Source organism: Carcharodon carcharias, chromosome 17, assembly GCF_017639515.1.
Source record: "Carcharodon carcharias isolate sCarCar2 chromosome 17, sCarCar2.pri, whole genome shotgun sequence".
Classification (NCBI taxonomy): Eukaryota; Metazoa; Chordata; class Chondrichthyes; order Lamniformes; family Lamnidae; genus Carcharodon; species Carcharodon carcharias.
In genome coordinates, this window is record NC_054483.1 from 36,932,696 (window position 1) to 36,957,244 (window position 24,549).

Sequence of the window (24,549 nt, forward strand, 5' to 3'; positions counted from 1 at the left end):
GAATGAGAGGTGATCTTATTGAAACATAAAAGATCCTGAGAGGACTTGCCAGAGTGGATACTAAGAGGATGTTTCCCCTTGTGGGAGATATGACAACTAAGGGACATGGTTTAAAAAGAAGAGGTCTCCCAATGAAGATGGAGATGAGAATTTTTCTCTCTGAGGGTCGTTAGTCTGTGGAATTCTATCTCCCAGAGAGCAGTGGAGGCTGGGTCATTGAATATATTCAAGGCTGAATTAGACAGATTTTTGATTGATATAAGGGCAAGGGTTATTGGGAGATGTCAGGAAAGTGGAGTTGAGGCCACAATCAGATCAGCCATCGTCTTATCAAATGGTGGAGCAGGCTTGAGGGGCCGAATGGCCTCCTCCTGCTCCAAATTCTTGTGTTCTTGCCTTGTGTGTTTGTTCTATCCCTCTCTCTATAGTTACTATCTATCTTCACTATATGTAGTTTGTATCTCTGTCTTCAGTCATTATCACCCCCTGTGTGTAGTTTCGATCTCTCTTTCTCTCTAGCTTCTATTTCTCTCTCTGTACTTGCTCTCTCTCTGTCTGTAGTTTCTATCTTTTTCTTTCTCTCTCTGTAGATTCCATCTTGATCTATCTGTAGTTGTTCTCTCTCTTTCTGTAGTTTTTTTCTCTCTCTTTCTGTATTTTAAACTTACCTTTCTTGGTCTCACAGGTAAATCGCTTCCTTTACAACATGCAGCTCAATGACGAGCAGGTACAAGACATCATGGTTCGGTTCAAAGCTGAGATGCAAAAGGGATTGGTCTCCCCCGTCACTTCCACTTTGAAGATGCTACCTACATTTGTACGATCAACTCCTGATGGGACAGGTATTGCAGAATGAAACTGCCCTGCTCACAAGTGTTTTAAATAAAACAGGCACTCTGCCCACTCCCAGCCCCTATTCCACCGGGTTTGTAGAATCACTCTCACAGATCTGAGAGCTCTCAGCTTCCATCAGTAGCCCTGGTCCTGCTCGGAGAGTAGCACCGAGGTGCTTATGGTAGGCTCACTCGATCACTGTCCATTGGCCTCCTGGTGGCATCTCTATATGGTATATGGTGCAGTTATAGTATAGTGGGACCATTACTGGAGGATAATGCTCTGGAGACCAGAACTCAAATCCCACCTTCACAGCAGACAGCATTTAAATTCAATGAATAAATCTGGATATTTTGTATTTGTTCTTGCAGTGTGAGCATCGCTAGGAAGGTGAACATTTGTTGTCCATTCCTAATTACTCCTGAGAAAAAGTAAAATGATAATCTCGATTGTTGTAAAAACCCATCTGGTTCACTAGTGTCCTTTAGGGAAGGAAATCTGCCGTCCTTACCTGGTCTGGCCTACATGTGACTCCAGACCCACAGCAATGTGATTGACTCTGAACTGTCCTCTGAAATAACCTAGCAAGCTGCTCAGTTGCCTCAAACCAAGACAAGTTCAATAAGAATAGAAGTGGACAGAGCACCAGCATTGACCTAGGCACTGGGAATGACAAAGGCACACCCAACCCTGTTCGCTCTATATAGTCCTCCTCACTCACATCTGGGGGCTTGTGCCAAAATTGGGAGTGTTATCTCCCAGACTAGTTAAGCAACAGCCTGACATAATCATCCTCACGGAATCATACCTTACAGATAATGTCCCAGACACCACCATCACCATCCTTGGGCACATCCTGTCCCTTGAGCAGGACAGACTGACTAGACCATAAGACGTAGGAGCAGAAATAGGCCATTCGGCCCATCGAGTCTGCCCCACCATTCAATGAGATCATGGTTAATTTGATAATCCTTAACTCCATTTTCCTGCCTTTTCCCCATAACTCTTGATTCCCTTACTGATTAAATATCTGTCTATCTCAGCCTTGAAAAACTTAATGACCCAGCCTCTACAGCCCTCTGCGGTAAAGAATTCCACAGATTCACTACCCTCTGAGAGGGTGTTGTTATGAGTGAGACATCAAGGAGCCCGGGCAAAACTGGAGTCAATGGGAATCGAGGGGAAACTCTCCACTGGTTGAAGTCATACCTAGCTCAAAGGAAGATAGTTGTGGTTGTTGGTGGTCTGTCATCTCAGCTCCAGGACATCACTGCAGGAGTTCCTCAGGGTATAATCCTCAGCTCAGTCATCTTCATGGGGGAGGGGAAGGTGTGTGTGAATGGGGGGAGTTGAGGGTGTGTGTGAATGGGGAAACGGGAGGGGGTGTGTGAATGGGGGGAGGGGACCGGAGGGGAGATGGGGAGGGGAGGATGTGTGTGAATGCAGGAGGGTGTGTGCGAATGTGGGGAGGGGGGAGAGGGTGTGCGCGAATGGGGGGAGGGGGGAAGGTGTGTGTGAATGGGCGAATGGGAGGGTGTTTGTGAATGGGGAGATCGGACGGTGTGTGTCAATGGGTGGTGGGGAGGGTGTGTGTGAATGGGTTGAGGAGAGAGGAGGGGAGGGTCTGTCTAAATGTGGGAGGGGAGGGTGTATGTGAATGGGGGAGGGTGTCCGTGAATGGGGGATGGGGGGAGGGTGTGTGCAAAAGGGGGGAGGGTAGTGTGTGTGTGAATAGGGGAGGGGAGGCGAGGGGAGGGTGTGTGTGAATTGGGGGAAAGGGAGAATCTGTGTGATTGGGGGGCAGGGAGGATGTGTGCGAATGTTGGGGTTGAGGGTGTTTGTGAATGGGGAGGGGAGGGTGTATGTGAATGGGGGGAGGGCAGGTGTGGGAGTTGTGAATGGGGAGGGGAGGGAGTGTGCGAATGGGGGGAGGGGAGGTTATGTGTGAATGGGGGAGGGTGTGAGTGAATTGGGGGAGGGGAGGGTGTTTTTGAAATGAGGGAGGGGAGGGGAGGGTGTATGTGAATGGAGGAAGGGGAAGGTATGTGTGAATGGGGGAGGGGAGGGTATTTGTGAATGGGGGAGGGGAGGGTATGTGTGATTGGGGGGCAGGGAGGATGTATGCGAATGTTGGGGGTGAGGGTGTTTGTGAATGGTGAGGAGAGGGTGTGTGTGAATGGGGGGAGGGGAGGGTGTTTTTGAAATGAGGGAGGGGAGGGGAGGGCGTATGTGAATGGAGGAAAGGGAAGGTATGTGTGAATGGGGGAGGGGAGGGTATTTGTGAATGGGGGAGGGGAGGGTATGTGTGATTGGGGGGCAGGGAGGATGTATGCGAATGTTGGGGGTGAGGGTGTTTGTGAATGGTGAGGGGAGGGTGTGTGTGAATGGGGGGAGGGGAGGGTGTTTTTGAAATGAGGGAGGGGAGGGGAGGGCGTATGTGAATAGAGGAAGGGGAGGGTATGTGTGAATGGGGGAGGGGAGGGTATTTGTGAATGGGGAGGGGAGGTTATGTGTGAATGGAGGAATGGGAGGGTGCATGTGAATGGGGGAGAGGAGGGTGCGTGTGAATGGGGGGAGGGCAGGGGTGGGAGTTGTGAATGGGGAGGGGAGGGAGTGTGCGAATGGGGGGAGGGGAGGGTTTGTGTGAATGGGGGAGGGTGTGGGTGAATTTGGGAGGGGAAGGTGTGTGTGAATAGGGGAGGGGAGGGGTTGGTGTGTATGAATGGGGGAGGGTGTGTGTGAATGGGGGAGGATGTGTGTGAATGGGGGAGGATGTGTGTGAATTGGGGAGGGGAGGAGTTGTTGTGTGTGAATGGGGGAGGGTGTATTTGAATGGGGGAGGATGTGTGTGAATGGGGGAGGATGTGTGTGAATGGGGGATGGGAGGGAGTGTGTTAATGGGCGAGGGGTGGAGGATGATTGTGAATGTGGGGAGGGGTGAAGGGTGTGTGTGAATGTGAATGAGGTGAAGGGAAGGGTGTGTGAATGAGGGAAGGGAGTGGGTGTGTGAATGGGGGAGGGGAGTGTGTGTACGAATGGGGCAGGGGAGTGTGTGTGTGAATGGGGGAGGGGAGTGTGTGTGTGAATGGGGGAGGGGAGTGTGTGTGTGAATGGGGGGAGGACGTGTATGAATGGGGGGAGGGGAGGGGAGTGTGTGTGTGAATGGGGAGTTGGGAGGGTGTGTGTGAATGGGGGAGGGGAGGGTGTGTGTTACTGGGTGGAGGGGAGGGTGTGTGTGTGACTGTCGGAAGGGGAAAGTGTGTGTGAATGGGGGAAGGGGAGGGTGTGTGTGAATTGGGGAGTGTGTGTGTGACTGGGGGAAGAGGAGGGTGTGTGTGAATGGGGGAAGGGGAGGGTGTGTGTTACTGGGTGGAGGGGAGGGTGTGTGTGTGACTGTCGGAAGGGGAGAGTGTGTGTGAATGGGGGAAGGGGAGGGTGTGTGAATGTGTGGAGGGGAGGGTGTGTGTGATTTGGGGGAGGGGAGGGTGTGTGTGAATGAGGGAGGGGAGAGTGTGTGTGAATGGGGGAAGGGGAGGGTGTGTGAATGTGTGGAGGGGAGGGTGTGTGTGATTTGGGGGAGGGGAGGGTGTGTGTGAATGGGAGAGGGGAGGGTGTGTGTGAATGGGGGAGGGGAGGGTGTGTGTGAATGGGGAGGGGAGGGTGTGTGTGAATGAGGGGAGGGGAGGGTGTTTTTGAAATGAGGGAGGAGAGGGGAGGGGAGGGCGTTTGTGAATGGAGCAAGGGGAGAGTGTGTGTGAATGGGGGAGGGGAGGGTATGTGTGAATGGGGGAGGGGAGGTTGTGTGTGAATGGGGGAAGGGGAGGGTGCATGTGAATGGGGGAGAGGAGGGTACGTGTGAATGGGGGGAGGGCAGGGGTGGGAGTTGTGAATGGGGAGGGGACGGAGTGTGCGAATGGGGGGAGGGGAGGGTATGTGTGAATGGGGGAGGGTGTGAGTGAATTGGGGAGGGGAGGAGTTGGTGTGTATGAATGGGGGAGGGTGTGTGTGAATGGGGGAGGGTGTGAGTGAATTGGGGAGGGGAAGGTGTGTGTGAATAGGGGAGGGGAGGGGTTGGTGTGTATGAATGGGGGAGGGTGTGTGTGAATGGGGGAGGATGTGTGTGAATGGGGGAGGATGTGTGTGAATTGGGGAGGGGAGGAGTTGGTGTGTATGAATGGGGGAGGGTGTGTGTGAATGGGGGAGGGTGTATGTGAATGGGGGAGGGTGTGTGTGAATGGGGGAGGGTGTATGTGAATGGGGGAGGGTGTGTGTGAATGGGGGAGGATGTGTGTGAATAGGGGATGGGAGGGAATGTGTTAATGGGCGAGGGGTGGAGGATGATTGTGAATGAGGGGAGGGGTGAAGGGTGTGTGTGAATGTGAATGAGGTGAAGGGAAGGGTGTCTGAATGAGGGAGGGGAGTGGGTGTGTGCATGGGGGAGGGGAGTGTGTGTATGAATGGGGGAGGGGCGTGTGTGTGTGAATGGGGGAGGGGAGTGTGTGTGTGAATGGGGGAGGGCGTGTATGAATGGGGGGAGGGGAGGGGAGTGTATGTGTGAATGGGGAGTTGGGAGGGTGTGTGTGAGTGGGGGGAGGGGAGGGTGTGTGTTACTGGGTGGAGGGGAGGGTGTGTGTGTGACTGTCGGAAGGGGAAAGTGTGTGTGAATGGGGGAAGGGGAGGGGAGTGTATGTGTGACTGGGGGAAGAGGAGGGTGTGTGTGAGTGGGGGGAGGGGAGGGTGTGTGTTACTGGGTGGAGGGGAGGGTGTGTGTGTGACTGTCGGAAGGGGAAAGTGTGTGTGAATGGGGGAAGGGGAGGCTGTGTGTGAATTGGGGAGTGTGTGTGTGACTGGGGGAAGAGGAGAGTGTGTGTGAATGGGGGAAGGGGAGGGTGTGTGTTACTGGGTGGAGGGGAGGGTGTGTGTGTGACTGTCAGAAGGGGAGAGTGTGTGTGAATGGGGGAAGGGGAGGGTGTGTGAATGTGTGGAGGGAAGGGTGTGTGTGATTTGGGGGAGGGGAGGGTGTGTGTGAATGGGGAAGGGGAGAGTGTGTGTGAATGGGGAGGGGAGAGTGTGTGTGAATGGGGAGGGGAGAGTGTGTGTGAATGTGTGGAGGGGAGGGTGTGTGTGATTTGGGGGAGGGGAGGGTGTGTGTGAATGGGAGAGGGGAGGGTGTGTGTGAATGGGGAAGGGGAGAGTGTGTGTGAATGGGGAGGGGAGAGTGTGTGTGAATGGAGGAGGGGAGGGTGTGTGTGAATTGGGGGGGTTGCAGGTGTGTGTGAATGGGATGAGGGGGGAGGGTGTGTGAATGGGGGAGGGGTGGGTGTGTGTGAATGGGGGAACGGGAGGGTGTGTGTGAATGGGGGAGGGGTGGGTGTGTGTGAATGGGAGAGGGGAGGGTGTGTGTGAATGGGGGAGGGTGTATGTGAATGGGGGAGGGTGTGTGTGAATGGGGGAGGGTGTATGTGAATGGGGGAGGGTGTGTGTGAATGGGGGAGGATGTGTGTGAATGGGGGATGGGAGGGAATGTGTTAATGGGCGAGGGGTGGAGGATGATTGTGAATGAGGGGAGGGGTGAAGGGTGTGTGTGAATGTGAATGAGGTGAAGGGAAGGGTGTCTGAATGAGGGAGGGGAGTGGGTGTGTGCATGGGGGAGGGGAGTGTGTGTATGAATGGGGGAGGGGCGTGTGTGTGTGAATGGGGGAGGGGAGTGTGTGTGTGAATGGGGGAGGGCGTGTATGAATGGGGGGAGGGGAGGGGAGTGTATGTGTGAATGGGGAGTTGGGAGGGTGTGTGTGAGTGGGGGGAGGGGAGGGTGTGTGTTACTGGGTGGAGGGGAGGGTGTGTGTGTGACTGTCGGAAGGGGAAAGTGTGTGTGAATGGGGGAAGGGGAGGGGAGTGTATGTGTGACTGGGGGAAGAGGAGGGTGTGTGTGAGTGGGGGGAGGGGAGGGTGTGTGTTACTGGGTGGAGGGGAGGGTGTGTGTGTGACTGTCGGAAGGGGAAAGTGTGTGTGAATGGGGGAAGGGGAGGCTGTGTGTGAATTGGGGAGTGTGTGTGTGACTGGGGGAAGAGGAGAGTGTGTGTGAATGGGGGAAGGGGAGGGTGTGTGTTACTGGGTGGAGGGGAGGGTGTGTGTGTGACTGTCAGAAGGGGAGAGTGTGTGTGAATGGGGGAAGGGGAGGGTGTGTGAATGTGTGGAGGGAAGGGTGTGTGTGATTTGGGGGAGGGGAGGGTGTGTGTGAATGGGGAAGGGGAGAGTGTGTGTGAATGGGGAGGGGAGAGTGTGTGTGAATGGGGAGGGGAGAGTGTGTGTGAATGTGTGGAGGGGAGGGTGTGTGTGATTTGGGGGAGGGGAGGGTGTGTGTGAATGGGAGAGGGGAGGGTGTGTGTGAATGGGGAAGGGGAGAGTGTGTGTGAATGGGGAGGGGAGAGTGTGTGTGAATGGAGGAGGGGAGGGTGTGTGTGAATTGGGGGGGTTGCAGGTGTGTGTGAATGGGATGAGGGGGGAGGGTGTGTGAATGGGGGAGGGGTGGGTGTGTGTGAATGGGGAACGGGAGGGTGTGTGTGAATGGGGGAGGGGTGGGTGTGTGTGAATGGGAGAGGGGAGGGTGTGTGTGAATGGGGGAGGGAAGGGTGTGTGTGAAAAGGGGGGAGGGGAAGGTGTGTGTGAATGAGGGGAGGGGAGGGTGTTTTTGAAATGAGGCAGGAGAGGGGAGGGGAGGGCGTTTGTGAATGGAGCAAGGGGAGAGTGTGTGTGAATGGGGGAGGGGAGGTTGTGTGTGAATGGGGAAGGGGAGAGTGCATGTGAATGGGGGAGAGGAGGTTGCATGTGAATAGGGGGAGGGCAGGGGTGGGAGTTTGTGAATGGGAAGGGGAGGGAGTGTGCGAATGGGGGGAGGGGAGGGTATGTGTGAATGGGGGGAGGGGGTGAAATATAAGCTGGTTTAAGGTGTGTGGGGAGGGGGGTGGGTTTGGGTGGGGGGAGAGAAGTGGAGGGGGGGGGTGTGGTTGTAGGGACAAACAAGCAGTGATAGAAGCAGATCATCAAAAGATGTCACAGACAACAGAACAAAAGAACACATAGGTGTTGAAGTTGGTGATATTATCTAAACGAATGTGCTAATTAAGAATGGATGGTAGGGCACTCAAGGTATAGCTCTAGTGGGGGTGGAGGGAGCATAAAAGATTTAAAAATATTTAAAAATAATGGAAATAGGTGGGAAAAGAAAAATCTATATAATTTATTGGAAAAAACAAAAGGAAGGGGGAAGAAACAAAAAGGAGGTGGGGATGGAGGAGAGAATTCATGATCTAAAGTTGTTGAACTCAATATTCAGTCTGGAAGGCTGTAAAGTGCCTAGTCGGAAGATGAGGTGCTGTTCCTCCAGTTTGCGTTGGGCTTCACTGGAACATTGCAGCAGACCAAGGACGGACATGTGGGCATGAGAGCAAGGTGGAGTGTTGAAATGGCAAACGACAGGGAGGTCTGGGTCATACTTGTGGACAAACCGAAGGTGTTCTGCAAAGCAGTCACCCAGTCTGCATTTGGGCTCTCCAATGTAGAGGAAACCGCATTGGGAGCAGCAAATGCTGCAGACTAAATTGAGGGAAGTGCAAGTGAAATGCTGTTTCACTTGAAAGGAGTGTTAGGGCCCTTGGACGGTGAGGAGGGGGGAAGTAAATGGGCAGGTGTTGCACCTTCTGCAGTTGCATGGGAAGGCGCTGTGGGAGGCGGTTGAGGTGTAGGTGGTGATGGAGGAGTGGATCAGGGAGTCCCAGAGGGAATGAACCCTGCGAAATGCCACCAGGGGGGTTGAAGGGAAGACGCGTTTGGTGGTGGCATCATGCTGGAGTTGGCGGAAATGGCGGAGGATGATCTTTTGGATGCGGAGATTTGATGACAATGTCAGGGTTGGAACTGAGAGAACAAGAAGTTCCTTTTGTTTGACTAAGAAGCCTCCCAGACCATGTTTCTACAAGGGGGTGGATGAGGGGTGGACTGGTGGTCAGGGGGTTGTTGGGGGTAGTCGGGTAGACAGGGGGTGTGCGAGTCACCAGGGGAGGCTGTGATGACATCATGCTGGAGGGAGTGGAAATGGTCAATTACCAATCCAGCCAGTAGGTGGCAGTCACCTCTTGTAAAACCGCTGAATGTAGAAGATTTGGTCCAGGAGATTTGTTGGTTTTTAGTCCCATTAATTTCTCCTGTAAGTTTTTATTACTAATATAAATTATGATAAGCTTGTCATTCTCCGTTCTTTGCTGAATGTCAGACTGCCAACTTTACGTTTTGTGTCAGAAAAGGGAGAGTTTTTGGCGCTGGACATAGGAGGCTCGGTATTCCGTGTGTTAAGGGTCAAAGTGTCAGAAGATGGGCGGCAGGTGGTGCGCACGACCAGCCAGGTCTATCCCATGTCTGAGGATCTGAAATTTGGCAACAGCCAACAGGTAACTCCATTTATTTAAAGCTTGTAACTACATTAGACAAAGACTGAGAAATCCACACCACTCATTACCATTTCTTTCCCTGTCTGTCTTGCAGTTTTTTGACTACGTTGCTGAATGCCTGGGAGATTTCATTAAGAAAGAGGAACTAAAGAATAAAAAGCTTCCACTTGGCTTCACTTTTTCCTTTCCTTGCAGACAAAGCAAACTGGATGAGGTGAGAGTGAGCGGTGAGGAGAGAGGTTTAGCTTGTTGTTCACTGTACAGCTAACTGAACCCTGTGCTATCAGCCTAATCTGTGACTGCCAGTTGTTCTCAGTGCTACACTGATGGTGCAATAATGGGCAAATAAGCCTGCCTCCTGTTGCTGATTCCTATCCATTGAATCCAGTTTCCGAATGTATCAGGTGCCTCACGTTGAGTGATCCCAAAATTCTCTTTATCCCCGACACTGTCCATGATTAACATGGGCAGCCAGCTCCATTGTCCAGATTGTGTTCATCATGTATACTGCAAAAGATTCCACTCATACTTTGCTTTTATTTGTTGTACCTAAACTCTCAAAATTGCTCCTTTTTTCCCATTGATTGTTATGTTTTAGTAATTCAGACATCCCAAGATGAAATCCAAGAGAGATTGAGTTCCTCTGACCTCTGGAACCTCTGGACTGGAGCTGACCTCTGGGTCATGGGGTCAGACCTATAGCAGGATGAAGGAATGTTAACCTTCGCAGCACTAATTAACTGTAAAGTCCTGGCAGCAAATGAATTTGGAAAGACTTCATTGTTTTTAAGAATGGCTCTTGTTAAAAGGAGTAATGTTAGAAAATTGAATGCTATCCCCCACACCCTGGCTCCAGTGTCAGTATGGGTTTGATACAGTGTCCAGCCTCCAGTAAGGCCTGTGATTTTAGACCCAGCTCCATCAGCAGTGTGACGAGGGGGTTAAAATTTTAAATTCTACTCACCGTTCCAGCCTGCTGCTCCCCACCCGTTTGAACTTTTCCTGCCCTAAATCAGGCCAATTACGAGCCCTAGTTGACTATAACCCTCCATCAACTGGGGGAGGTCAGGGGCTGCGCCGATCCCTCTTGGCCTCAATGACGCGGCCCTCCGCCGTGTGTACTCCTTCCGGTGCCAGGTATTTGTCCGCCTGGTCTGGGAGGAGTGTGTGGAGGGGGCCTTTAATGTGGAATGTGAGGGGGCTGCCTATAGGGTCTTCTGGACTGCAGAGGGTGTGCGGTGCCATGCCTGTAAGGAGGTGAGGCATGTCCGTAAGAACTGCCCCATCTCCTAGGCCGCCAGCACCATCCAGGTGGCCATGGCTGGTACCGCCGCCCCTCCCCCTGCTGCTCCTCCCCCTGTCACAGCTCCCAGCAAGGGCAGGTACCGCCGGCAGCAACTGCCATCTCGGCTGCTGGCGAGGCCAGGGGGAGAGACCCCGTGCTGCAAGAAGGCGCAGAGGAAGACCCGCAATCCAGGGGCAGCCCCATAGATGCCCCCCAAACCCACTCTGATCCCCAGACACCCAGGAACAGCAGCTTGGGGGTAAAAACATCATCCAGCCCTGGCGACTTGTCCGCGCGTGCTCCCGAAACCGTGTACTCCTCAGCACCATGTACTGGGCCCAGTGTCATCCCTGCACAGGTTCTCGGGTCTGGTGGGGGTGGGGCATACGATCCCGAGCCTGCGGTCCTATTAGAGAGGGTTGACCAGCCCAAACTCCAGAGGATGGAGCATCTGGAAGGGCTGGACGAAGCGGCAGAGGCCTTGCAGATGGAGGCCTCCCCAGCCCGTAGTCTACCCCCGAACAGACACCCCCTTGGAGGAGGAGGACCTCGTGACTCCTGAGGTCGGATGTGTCTCCTCCCCCAGTTAAAAGGTGGTGGCGTCTCCATCCCGCAAGTCCTCGCTCTGCCCTCTGGGGGGAGCCCAAATCCCCCACCCCTTGCTGCAGCCCCCTGAGCAGGGCCCCTTGGGGTCGGTGAGGGTAACACCCTTGCAGTGGTGCCCCACCCCAACCCACCTTGTACCCGAGATGCCATCTGGCCCACCAGGGCACTGTGGTAGTCCCTTCATGGTCCCAACCACTGGGTCATCGGGTGGCGGTGGCAAGGAGGGCCTCCCCGTTCCCTCCCAACCTTCAGTGCCGGCCGTCTCCGTCCTGAGTCTGTAGTTTTTTCTGGACTTGCTGGGTGACCCAGTGCCTGGGGGGGAGCGGGGATCTGAATCGTCACTGACCTTTGGCCCATATCCCCACGAGGAGATCAGAGAGGACCCTCTGCCCTTGACCCTGGGGATGGGATCAAGGTGGAGGTGGAGTCGACTGGCATCTCCAAACCAGCCTCTGAACTCAATACGGGGGAGGGGCTGGAAGCTGGATGAGACATCCTGGAGGAGGGGCAGGGTTTCGGTGGAGAGCACCGGGGACCGCTTCGAGTCATTGTTGGGTGAGGCAGTGGATTCCCTGGTGACCCCCACTAATTCTCCCCTCATCCCTTTACAGGAGCTCCAGGATCTTTTAGCCAGTAATTGCAGTCACTGAGACAGGGTCCAGTCAGCCCTGGACCGGTGACATTCTTTTCCTCTTGTGTTCTGGTCCACCCGCGAGGCCATCAAGGTCCCTGGGCTAGACTGGAGCACTAAGAGGAGGGTCCACACGTTTCTCACTGGGCACCTGAAGGAGAGGAGCAATTAAAATGGTCCCCTCCTTCTTACACTAGGCATGGTGATGGTAGCACATACTTCTGACAATGAAGACCACCATAGCCAGCCTCAACATCCACGGCAGCAGGGACACACAGGCGCAGGTTCCAGAACTTCTCGGTTCTCCGGGACGGGAAGTATGCGGTGTGCTTCCTGCAGGAAACCCATACCGTTCCGGGAGACAAAGCCACGTGGCTCCTGGAGTGGCGAGGGGGGGTCTACATGAGTCACCCAGCCCCCAATTCTGGCGGGGTGGCTATCTTGTTGGCCCCGCATTTTCAGTCGGAGATCTTGGAGGTCAAGGAGCCAGTGCCAGGCCGGTTGCTGCACCTTACTGTGCGCCTGGGGGGGGCGGCGCTTCACTTTGTGAATGTGTACCATCCCCTGGTCGAGTAGCAGCAAGCGAGCTTCTTTGAGGAAGTGTCCACTCATCTGGGCTCCATCAACGCGGGTGAGTGCATCGTCCTCGGGGGGGGATTTTAACTGTACCCTCGAGGCCCGGGACCGTCACGGTGCCCAGCACCACTCGCTTGTTGTGAGCAAGTTGCAGGACGTGGTCGGGTCCTTCGACTTGGTGGACGTCTGGCGACATCTCCATCCCGACTCCAGCGTTTTCACCTTTGTGTTACCTGTAGTCGGAGTGTCCAGACTCAACCGTCTTTACGTTTCCAAGGCGTACGTGTCCTGCATTCCGCCGGCTTCTGTGCAGCAAGTGCCGCGCTCGGACCACCGTCTGGTGTGGGTGGAACTCATTCTGTTCTGCGCTCGGATAGGGTCCATATACTGGCACTTTAACAACCTGCTGCTGGAGGACGAGCAGATCCTGGACTCGTTCCGTCGTTTCTGTGCCGGCTGGAGAAGGAAGTGGGGAAGCTTCCCCTCCTTGGTGGGATGTGGGCATAGGGTCCGTCAGCAGCTCCTTACGCTGCTGGCCAATGACAGATCCCTTGTTTTGCATCTGGAGGGAATCAGGGCCATCGCCCGAGATTATTACACTGCCCTGTTCTCTTGAAATCCGTCCAGCGAGGACGCTTGCAGGGTTTTGTGGGAGGACCTGCCGCAGGTTGGCCCGGATGGCGCTGGAAAGCTCGACTCCCCTATAAGTATGGGGGAGCTGACCGGCGCCCTCGACAGTCCCTCCAGGGGCAAATCCCCGGGACTAGACAGGCTGACCATGGAGTTCTTCAGGGTGTTCTGGGACGTCCTGGTGCACAACTATGTGGGGGTCCTGGGGGAGAATATCGTAACCTGGGAGATGCCCCTTTCGGTTATTGCCCTGCTGCCGAAGAAGGGGGATCTCTGCCTCCTTAAAAACTGGCGCCCGGTCTCCCTCCTCAGCACGGATTATAAGATCTTTGTCAGGGCCATGTCTTCTCGCCTTGGCACCGTGCTGGACCACATGATCCTCCCTGACCAGTCCTACACTGTCCAGTGCTGTACCATCTTCGATAATATCCATCTGGTCTGGGACATTATCCATTTTTCCCAGAGGACTGGTCTGTCGAGCGCCTTCCTGTCTCTTCACCAGGAGAAGGCGTTCGACAGGGCGGATCACAAATATTTATTCGGGACCCTGTGAGCATTCGGGTTCGGGGCACATTTCGTCGTCCGGATCCAGCTTCTGTACGCTGTCGCAGAGAGGCTAATTAAGGTTAACGGGTCCCTGACGGTGCCCCTTCACTTGGGAGGCGAGTGCGTCAGGGCTGCCCCCTGTCTGACCAGTTCTATTCTATTTGCGTGAAGCCTTTCCTGCGCCCACAAGGGAGGAGGTTGTCGAGATTGGTTCTGTGCGGGCCTGGTATCGGGGTGGTCCTTTCGGCTTACGCCGATGACGTGCTCCTTATGTTTAGTGACCCGGCTGACCTGCTGAGGATGTGCGTGTGCCAGGAGGTCTACTCTGCCGTGTCTTCTGCCAGGATCAACTGGGATAAGTGTCCTGGACTCCTGGTCGGTCCGTGGTAGATGGATCCCCTACCCGAGGAGCTCAGGCCTTTCACCTGGAGCAGGACCAGCCTCCTATACCTGGGGGTCCATCTCTGCCCTGCTGAGGAATCCTGGCCGGCAAACTGGCAGGAGCTGGAGACCAAAGCCATCATGCGGCAATGAACAGGACTGCTCTGAGTGTTGTCTTAACGGGCTCGAGTTCTGGTCATAAAACAGCTGATCGCTGCCATGTTGTGGTATCGGCTAGTCACTTTGACCGCCCCCCCCCCGCCGGACTTTGTCACAAAAATCCAGAGAATGTTAGTCAACTTCTCCTGGGACAAAAGATTGCACTGGGTCGCTGCTGAGGTTCTGAGTCTCCCGCTTAGGGAGGGCGGTCAGGCGCTAGTGTGCCTACGCACACAGGTGGCGACTTTCCGCCTTCAGACCCTGCAGCGATACCTTTACGTTGAGCCCCCTCCAAGATGGTGTGCCCTGGTGACATATTTCGTCCACTAGGTGCACAGCCTGAATTATGATGTGCAGCTCCTGTTTATAGAGTAGAGGGGCCTCGGTGGCTCCTTGCAGGCGTTGCCCGTCTTTTACCAGGACTGATCAAAGTCTGGAACATGGTCGCCTCGTGATGCAGCTCTCCGACACCAGGAGTAGCGGCTATCATCAGAGAGCCGCTGCTCAGGAATCCACCTCTCCACCACTTTCGGTGGCTGGCGGAGAGGAGGGCTGTGGCTGCCGGGGTGACCAGGATCGGGGACGGGCTGGGTAGTGGAGGAGTGGGCTGGATACTCCCACTGGAGTTGGCACCTTGCACGTCGGTGGACGTTCAGCTCGCGGCCAATGCCATTCATGACCTTAAGATGGTCGTGCTCCGCCCCGAAGTCATTCTAGGCCTGGAGGTGGTACACGTGTGCAATGGTCTTCCATCTGAGTGTACCCCTATTCGGACGGAATTCCACATTGGCCCCAAGCCCTGAACACTCCTTCAGGAGCCAGTGCCCCACAACCTGAGTCACCTCATGGAAATGCCCTCCATGTCTTTTAGCACGGCGCGGAGGGTTTTCCTGTATGGATTGCTGCTGCACACCCTTCACTTCCTCGCCCTCTCCTGCCACCTGGACACGCCCTGGCAGCAGAGGTCCCCAGTGGGGGGCCCTTTCCATCGGGGACCTGGGGTGGAGGGTGTTGCATGCGGCAGTCCCATACAACCATAGGATGTGTCGGTTCACGGACTCCCAAGATGCCTGCATTTTTTGTGGTCTTGTGGAGTCTGTGGACCACGTATGCATAGGGTGTTGTAGGCTGCACTCCCTTTTCAGTTATTTACAGAACGTTATATTGATATTTTGTTTGCACTTCAGCCCCACGCTCCTGATCTATGGGCACCCAGGGCGGAGGGGGGCCGGGAGGGAGGGGACCTCCTCGTGAACCTGCTCTTGGGCCTGGCCAAGTTGACCATTAGCTGGTCCAGCCAGTGGATGATCGAGGAGATCGTCCAACCCAACTGTTTGCCCCTTTTCTGTGGCTATGTTTGTGACCGGGTGTCCCTGGAGAATGAGCACATGGTGTCTGCCGGCACTGTCGAGGCCTTCCATGCTCGGTGGGCACCACGAGGACTGGGGTGCCTTATTGACCCTCTTAATCACATTTTGGTTTAATGTTGGCAAGTTTCCTTTAAATTTTGTCTTTGTTTAGCAGTTTCCCTTTAAGGGGCTGCTTTTTAATTTGTCCCCAATTTTGCTAATTTAGTTTACTTGGTTGACTCAAAAGAGTTACATCTTCTCGACCTTCCTAACCCTGCCTTGGTGCTCCCCGACATCCACAGCAGAGTTGGAGGCAGCCAGCTGACTGCTACGCCCTGTCTGTGATGACTTTGGCGGGTGTCCTCTGGAGGGCCAAGACTTGGTGGGACCCGTAGCGTGGGTGGATGGCCCCGGAGCGTGCACCTGCTGATCCTCCTCCCTCTGGATGCCCGAGGGCCCCTGGCTGACTCCTTGAGAAGGGGTAGCTGGAGAGAGGTGGAGCTGTCCCTCACCCTTCTCACGTACACACTTTTGAAGGCATCAGCGATGGAGTTCAGCCCGCATGGCAGTGCAGGAGTTACGTCTTGACCAAGGTCTCCATGGCGGCCGTCATCCTACCAGTATTGACCTCTGTGTGTTACAATGCCGGCGCTATCACCTCAGCCTGAAAATGGATGGATTCCTCCATCGTGCCTTGTAATCTGAGGAATGCAGCAGACATCCCTTCCTGATGTTCCCGAGCTTGCCATTTGCAGCTGCAGCAACTGTGACATGACCGAGTCCAGAGGCTCGTCATCTGACTCGGACTCAGCAACATTCTCCGAGTGCCGGGGACCTGGGAAGTCTCTGCCTCCACCTGCTGTGGATCAGAAGGCGTGATGTGCTCACCAGATTGTGATCCCGAGGCTACTCTAAAACTTTATCATACCGAGGTGTGTGTCTCTGCGCTGGTGGAGGGTGTGGGTGAGCGTTGTGATGGGACTTCAGGGAGGGTGCCCCCAGATTCCCCTTCAGAAGATGTTTTTGGAGCTTGATTGGAGGCCCTGGGTCATGGACTCTCTTGGCTATTTGGCAGATGTACCTACAAAAGCAAGGGTTGATAATTATTGCATGGCAGTGGCCTGTGACCTCACCGTCAGCACAGAATGGTCCAGATCGTCACCGGCCAGCTAAATGGCTCTGTTTTCAAAGTCCGTGCGGACATTGATTTCAGGCATTCCTCCACCAGTCTGCGACCTCTCCCTGTTGTTGTGTGCCAGCTTGTCCTGCATGAAGAGAGATGGAGAGAGTGTAGGCAGGATGCCTGCCGGGCCAGATGATAAGTATGCCTGGCATGTGTAGGTGGTGAGTGGTCCCATTGTTGGGCTGAGGACAATGAAGGTGAGTGTGAGAGAGTGAATGGTGGTGTCCCTTGAACTGACAGTGAGTGAGATCCCTGTGGATGTGTGATGGGTTTGTGAGTGTGAGAGTTGAGAGTGATGAGAAGAGTGACTTACCCTGGCGGAAAGGAGATCATTCGTCCTCTTTCAGCATTGGGTGGCTGTCCTCCTTTGCAGGGCATTGTCGCTGACCACCACTGCCACTGCCTCCCAAGCTGCATTAGTGAAGTTACTGCCCATCCTGAGGCCAGAGCGGAGGTGGAGGACATCAGATGAGCCTACATTGTGTCCAAAAAGCACTCGAGGGACACATCACTGAATCGAGGGGCTGCAGTCTTTTTGCCTTTCAGGGCCATGTCTTCTTTGCAGCAGTTGTGGGCTGGAAGCACTGAAAGATGTGCGATTGATGCCCAGCGTGGTGAAATGGTGAGGTGATGGCGTGCTGGGCGAATGACAGCTCACCCGCCATGGAAACAGCGTGTTTCCCGGGGAGTGCATAATTAATGTGGTGGGTTTGGGATGATACGGCATGAAAACCTGCCATTGCAGCCAGCGGATAAAATGTCGTTTTCCCCACCCAGTACCACACTTAGTGCAAATCTGGGATGATTCCACACAATGTCTCCTTAATATCAAGGTCAACCCACAACTTGACACTTGATTATGTCAGTGTGCTATTTTTGTCTTTGTTAGTTAGCCACCATCCTCAGGCCTAGCTCAGTGATACTTGTAAGCCATCCCAAACTTGGGCTAGTTTGTGCTGCAGATTATCTCAAGAACCTGGACTGAAGCTACTCCACTTCACCTCATGTGGGAACTTTTCAGGCAGCAGAGAGAAGGACTTCCACGGTTTGGGCTGCATTCGTATCCAGGTCCCAGCAATGCATGTATAACCCCTCCCCCCACCAGTGATAAATAGCATTGGCATCTACCCAACAACGTGGAAAATTGCCCAGGTACATCCTGTCCTGGCCTGTCCTGACTACAAAAAGCAGGAAAAATCTGATCCAGCCAATTACCGCCCCGTCAGGCTACTGTTGATCATCAACAAAGTGATGGAATGTATCACTGACAGTGAATCAAGCAGCGCTTAATCAGCAATAACCTGCTCACTGACGCTCAGTTTGGGTTCCGCCAGGGTCACTCAGCTCCTGACCTCATTACAGCCTTGGTTCAAACATGGACAAAAGAGCTGAACTCCCGAGGTGAGATGAGAGTGACGGACCTTGACATCAAGGCAACATTTGATCAAGTGTGGCATCAAGGAGCCCTAGCAAAACTGGAGTCAATAAGAATCAGGGGGAAAACTCTCCACTGGTTGGAGTCATACCAAGCACAAAGGAAGATGGTTGTGGTTGATGGAGGTCAATCATCTCAGCTCCAGGACGTCCTTGCAGGAGTTCCTCAGGGTAGTGTCCTTGGCCCAACCATCGTCAGCTGCTTCAGTGATAACTTACTCTACAACAAAAGCTTAAAAGTGGGGATGTTTGTTGATGATTGCACAATGTTCAGCAGCATTCATGCCTCCTCAGATACTGAAGGAGTCCATGTCTAAATGCAGCAAGACCTGGACCATAGTCAGACTTGGGCTGACAAGTGGCAAGTAATATTCGCACAGATGGCAGGCAATGGCCATCTCCAACCAGAGAGAATACAGGCACCTCCCCTTGATGTTCAATGGCATTACCATCACTGAATTCCCCACTATCAACATCCTGGGGGTAACCATTGACCAGAAACTGAACTGGACGAGCCATATAAATACTGTGGCTATTAGAGCAGGTCAGAGGCTAGAACGCAAGAACACAGGAGAATTAGAAGCAGGACCATTTGGCTTTTCAAGCCTAGTCCACCATTCAACAAGATCATGGCTGATCTGATTTGATCTCAACTCCACTTTCCTGTCTTCCACCCTTGACTCCCTTGTCAATCAAAAGTCTGTTGAACTCAGCCGTGAATATATTTAACGACCCAGCCTCCATTGCTTTCTGGGGGGGAGAATTCCAAAGGTTAACAATCCACTGAGAGAAAAAAAACTCCTCATCTCAGTCTTATTTTTAAACTCTTTAAAGCCTTATTTTTAAACTGTGTCCCCTAGTTCTACTCTCTCCCACAAGGGGAAACATCCCACATCTACCCTGTTAATTCCCCTCAGGATTTTACATGTTTCAATAAGATTATCTCTCACTCTTCTAAACTCCAATGTTCTAGGCCCAACCTGTTCAACCCTTCCTCATAAGACAAACCCCTCATCCCAGGAATCAGCCGAGTAAACTTTCTCTGAACGGCTTCTAATGCAATTATTTCCTTCCTCAAATAAGGAGACTAAAACTGTACACAGTATTTCACATGTGGTTACACCAACAGCTGCAGTAAAACATCCCTGCTTTTATACTCCATTCCCCTTTGCAATAAACAATATTCTATTCGCCTTCCTAATCACTTGCTGTACCTGCATACTAACTTTCCCCGATTCATGTGCCAGGACACCCAGATCCCTCTGTACCTCAGAGTTCTGCAATCTCTCTCCATTTAAATAATATGCTGCTTTTCTATTCCTCCTGCCACCTGGACAAGTTGCATTTTCCCACATTTTAATTCATCTACCAAATTTTTGCCCACTTACTTAACCTAGTCCTTTGCAGACTCCTTATGTCCTCCTCACAACTTATTTTCCTACCTATCTGCGTGTCATCAGTAAACTTAGCAACCATGCCTTAGGTCCCTTCATCTAAGTCATTTATATAAATTGTAAATACTTGAGGCCCCAGCACTGATCCCTGTGGCGCCCAACTAGTTAAAACTTGCCAATTCGAAAATGATCCATTTATCCAGACTCTCTGCTTCCTGTCAGCCAGCCAATCTTCTGTCCATGCTAATATGTTACCCTTTATACCATGAGCTCTTATTTTCTGGAGTAACCTTTGATGCGGTATCTTGTCAAATGCCCTTTGGAAATCCAAGTACACCACATCTACAGGTTCCCCTTTATCGACCTTGCTTATTACTTCCTCAAAGAACTCTAATAAATTAGTCAAACATGATTCCCCTTTTACAAAACCATGTTGAAACTGCTTGATTGCATGATGATTAGAAGGTTAGGAATTCTGTGGCGAGTAACTCACCTCCTGACTCCCCAAAGCCTTTCCACCATCTACACAAGTCAGGAGTGTGATGGAATACTCTCCACTTGTTTGGATGAGTACAGCCCTCACAACACTCAAGAAGCTTGACACCATCCAGGACAAAGCAACCCGCCTGATCAACAACCCATCCACCATCTTCAACATTCACTCCCTCCACCATCAGCACACAGTGGCTGCAGTGTGTACCATCTATGAGATGCACTGTAGCAACTCACCAAAGCTCCTTCGTCAGCATCTCTAAACCCGCAATTTTTACCACCTAGAAGGACAAGGGCAGCAGATAGATGGGAACACCACCACCTGGAAGTTCCCCTCCAAGCCACTCACCATCCTGACTTGGAAATATATCACCATTCCTTCACAGTTGCTGGGTCAAAATCCTGGAATTCCCTTCCTAACAGCACTGTGGATGTACCTATACCACATGGACTGCAGCGGTTCAAGAAGGCAGCTCACCACCACTTTCTCAAGGGCAGTTAGAGATGGGCAATAAATGCTGGCCCAGCCAGTGAAACCCACATCCTATGAATGAATAAAACAAAATGAAGTAGACTCCCACCCCCCCCCCGCCTAAAAAATGAATAGTGTAGCCCCCAGTGCCGGTCAATTTCTGAATTGGGAAATAGAGTTTCAGTGCTGTCCTGAAAGTTTTGCTGGCTTGGCATAGCTTGGAAGGACTTCTGACCCTTTAAACACCAACCTGCACTTATTGAGCCTGGTAAACAATAAAAGATCCCAAGGTGTTTCACAGGAGTGTTACCAGATAGCATGCTCTGTCTAACTTGGGAATATTCAGTACTGACACAGTGAATGATTGTTTTACAGAATAGTCACAGGTGATCTGACTGTCATTTTGGGAAAGTTTAGATGAAGGACAAGGAGAGTAGCCACTATTCATTGAAAGCAGACAGAATGAGAGAGTGACTGGAATCTTTTATATTCCACATGATCGTACCTCATATTTGATGGTCTTCCAATTCAGGGTACTCTCATTTCCTGGACTAAAGGATTCTCTGTCAATGGAGTACAAGGAGAAGATGTCATCAGCTTGTTACGCAAAGCAATTGCAAAACAAGAGGTGAGTCTATCTCAGATTTAAATCTGTTTTATCTTTTTGAAATCTATCTGCTGATGAGCCGTGTGGTCTGGGTTTAGACAGCAGGCGTAACATGTTCTTATATTATTTTGATATTCAGGCTCAGTTCATGAATAAGTTGTGTCATTCTTGAGGAACCAGTTTTATCTCCACCAGTGGACAAAGGGTAAAATCAGAGCAAGTGACAGAAAAGTGACCTGAGCTAAAATGAAACTTTCACGGAGATTCTGGCCACTGACAACAGAACCAACGAAAACAATAAGGCTGAGCAGCAGGAGTTAGAAAGATTCTCCAACTATCGGTGTACAACCCTCCCACTGCCCATTACGCCCACTGCCCATTACGCCCACTGCCCATTATTCCCCACTGCCCATTACCCCCCTCTGCCCATTCCCCTGTGCCCATTACCCCCCACTGCCCATTACCCCCTACTGCCCATTAACCCCCACTGCCCATTACTCCCCACTGCCCATTCCCCTGTGCCCATTACCTCCCACTACCCATTAGCCCCCACTGCCCATTCCCCGGTGCCCATTACCTCCCACTGCCCATTACCCCTCACTGCCCATTACCCCTCACTGCCCATTACCCCTCACTGCCCATTACCCCCCACTGGCTGTTAACCCCACTGGCTATCACTTTCCAATGCCCATTACCCCCCACTGGCCATTACCCCCCATTGCCCATTATCCCCACTGGCCATTACCTCCCCAATTCCCATTATCCCCCACTGCCCATTATCCCCACTGGCCGTTACCCCCCAATTCCCATTATCCTCCACTGCCCAGCAAACCCCACTGTCCATTTCCCTCTAACTGCCCAATGCCCCCCACTTTCCATTAACCCCCTCTGCCCATTAACCCCCACTGCCCATTAACTCTCACTGTCCAACACACCCCACTGCCCAACACACCCCATTGCCCATTACCCCCCCCACTGCCCATTCCACTCAACCCCAACTGCCCATTCCCCTCAACTGCCCAACCAAACCCGCTGCCCATCCCCCAATTGTTCATCCCCCCAGTGCACAACCCACCCCCTGCCCAAGTGTAGGACACTTAGAAAATCATAATACAATCAGGCAGCATCAAACATTATAATGGGAATATTTTACATATTATTTATGTATTATATTAGCGTCAAATATGTTTTGTGAAAAGGAAATCATGTTTAACAAATTTATGCGAGTTCTTTGAAGATGTAACAAGCCTTGTTGAGGGCAAATAAAGGGGAACCAGGAGGTGTAGTGTATTTGGATTTTCAAAGGGCATTCAATAAGGTACCACATAAAAGGTTATGCATAGGAGCTCATGGTGTTGGGGGTAACACTTTAGAGTTAGATAGAGGATAGACTACCTAACGGGAAATAGTGACTCAGGATAAATGGGTCATTTTCAGGTTGGCAAACTGTAAGTAATGGATCAGTGTTGGGGCCTCAACTATTTTTAGTCTATATTAATGACTTGGATGAAGGTGGCAATAAGGATCAGAAATTAGAATATTATTTAAATGAAGAGAGACTGCAGAATACGGTGTTACGGAGGAATCTGGGTGTCCTTGTACATGAATCACAAAAAAGCTAGCATGATGGCACAGCAAGGAATTAGGAAGACAAATGCAATGTTGGCCTTTATTACAAGGGGAATGGAGTATAAAGTCGGGAAGTCTTGCTAAAACCGTACAACTGTACAGGGGATTGGTGAGTCTGTGCCTGGAGTGCTGTGGACAGTTTTGATCTTTTTTACTTAAAGAAGAATGTACTTGCATTGGAAGCAGTTCAGAGAAGATTCAATTGGCCAATACTTGGGATGAGGAAAGGTTGAGCAGGTTTGGCCTATACTCATTGGAGTTTAGAGGATTAAGAGATAGTCTTATCAAAACATTTAAGATTCTGAGGGGGGTAGATACTGAGAAGATGTTTCCCCTCATTGGGGAATCTAGAACTAGGGGTTGCCCATTTAAGACAGAGATGAGGAGGAATTTCTTCTCTGAGTGTTGTAATGTTTGAAATTCTCTCCCCTGGAGAGTCGTGGAGGCTGGATCATTGAATATATTAAAGGCTGAGTTAGATAGATTTTGACATTTTTTTTATTCATATACCTGGGGAAGCTGTTCAAAGTCAAGGTTAACAATTTATTCAACAGCTTCAGCTGAGGCAGAGTGAATGGTTGTGATGTCACCAGGAATGGATCTCTCAGGGCATGAGTTCAGTATGTGGGCAATGGTCTGACTTGGATGGCCACTATCACAATTTGAGCTGTTCCTAATATTCCATTTGTGGCCACATCTTCCCTGGCCCATCCTCAAGCAGTGGGGGGTTCTCCAGATTTTCCATGGAGGGTTGAAACTTGGGACTTCACCATTTGGGTCAGTTAGCAGGTTGTGGTTGGTGATATTTGTCGTCAACAAGGAGGTGCATCATAGAGAGGTGGGGTTGTTACCAGTTTGTAGGGTGTGGAGTAGGTTCCAGTGTGGACTATGGGACTTGAGATGAGTGTGTGGGTTTTTGATCGATGAAAAAGTCAAAGGATATGGACCTCCAGCAGGAAAGTGAAGGTAGGGTCACAATCAGGTCAGCCATGATCTTCTTGAGTGACAGAGAGGCTCGAGGGGCCGAATGGCCCACTCCTGCTGCTATTTCTTATGATTTTATGAACTTGTGGCTAGGGATGAAAAATATCATAGGGACAGTGTACACTGAGCTTTAATCTGTATCTAACCCCGTGCTGTACCTGTCTTGGGAGTGTTCGATAGGGACGGTGTAGAGGAAGCTTTACTCCATATCTAACCCCGTGTTGTACCTGACCTGGGAGGGTTTGACGGGACAGCAAATAGACAAGGTGCAGAGCTTTGCACTCCCAGCACTAACATAAACAAAATATCACAAACCCTGCTCCTATTTCCTATCTTCTTCTAATGAAAGTTCTTTAGGAAGTGGAATGCCACCCAGTTTTATCACAGTGATGAAGATGTGTTGTTTTATTAGGAGTATGAAGTGGATGTGTTGGCTTTAGTGAATGATACCGTGGGAACCATGATGACCTGTGGATTTGACGACCCGCTCTGTGAAGTTGGTGTTGTTATTGGTAATAAGGAGTTTGTAATCACTTTTCAGTTTTTAAACATTTCCCTTCATACATGAAATCGAGGTGTTGAAGCAGCAATCTGTCTTCCACAGGTACTGGTACCAATGCCTGTTACATGGAGGAGCTGAGACACATCAACATGGTGGAGGGCGATGAAGGAAGGATGTGCATCAACACAGAATGGGGAGCATTTGGGGATGATGGCTCTATGGACGACATCCGGACTGTGTTTGATAAGGAAGTAGATGCTGGCTCCATCAACCCAGGGAAACAGTTGTAAGTCGACATTGAACCTTCCTGTGACTCAGTCTTCATTTGACATGACCGTTTCCTGACCTCTAACATTTCTGTGGTAATCTGAGGTGCAATACACCTTTAAGAGCAGCTTGACCACATGA

General features: G+C 51.9%; 1 protein-coding gene across 1 annotated transcript in view; it reads left to right on the top strand.

The window, feature by feature from the left end:
* Positions 1–688: 688 nt before the first annotated feature.
* Positions 689–24,549, top strand: part of LOC121289822 (hexokinase-1-like) — a 520,526-nt gene continuing 496,665 nt past the window's right edge. The window contains exons 1-6 of the mRNA XM_041209697.1: positions 689–842; positions 9,133–9,281; positions 9,376–9,495; positions 20,952–21,047; positions 24,052–24,151; positions 24,244–24,427. Coding sequence (XP_041065631.1) covers positions 707–842; positions 9,133–9,281; positions 9,376–9,495; positions 20,952–21,047; positions 24,052–24,151; positions 24,244–24,427 — 785 coding nt within the window. The 5' untranslated portion in view covers positions 689–706. The remainder of the gene's footprint in view (positions 843–9,132; positions 9,282–9,375; positions 9,496–20,951; positions 21,048–24,051; positions 24,152–24,243; positions 24,428–24,549) is intronic.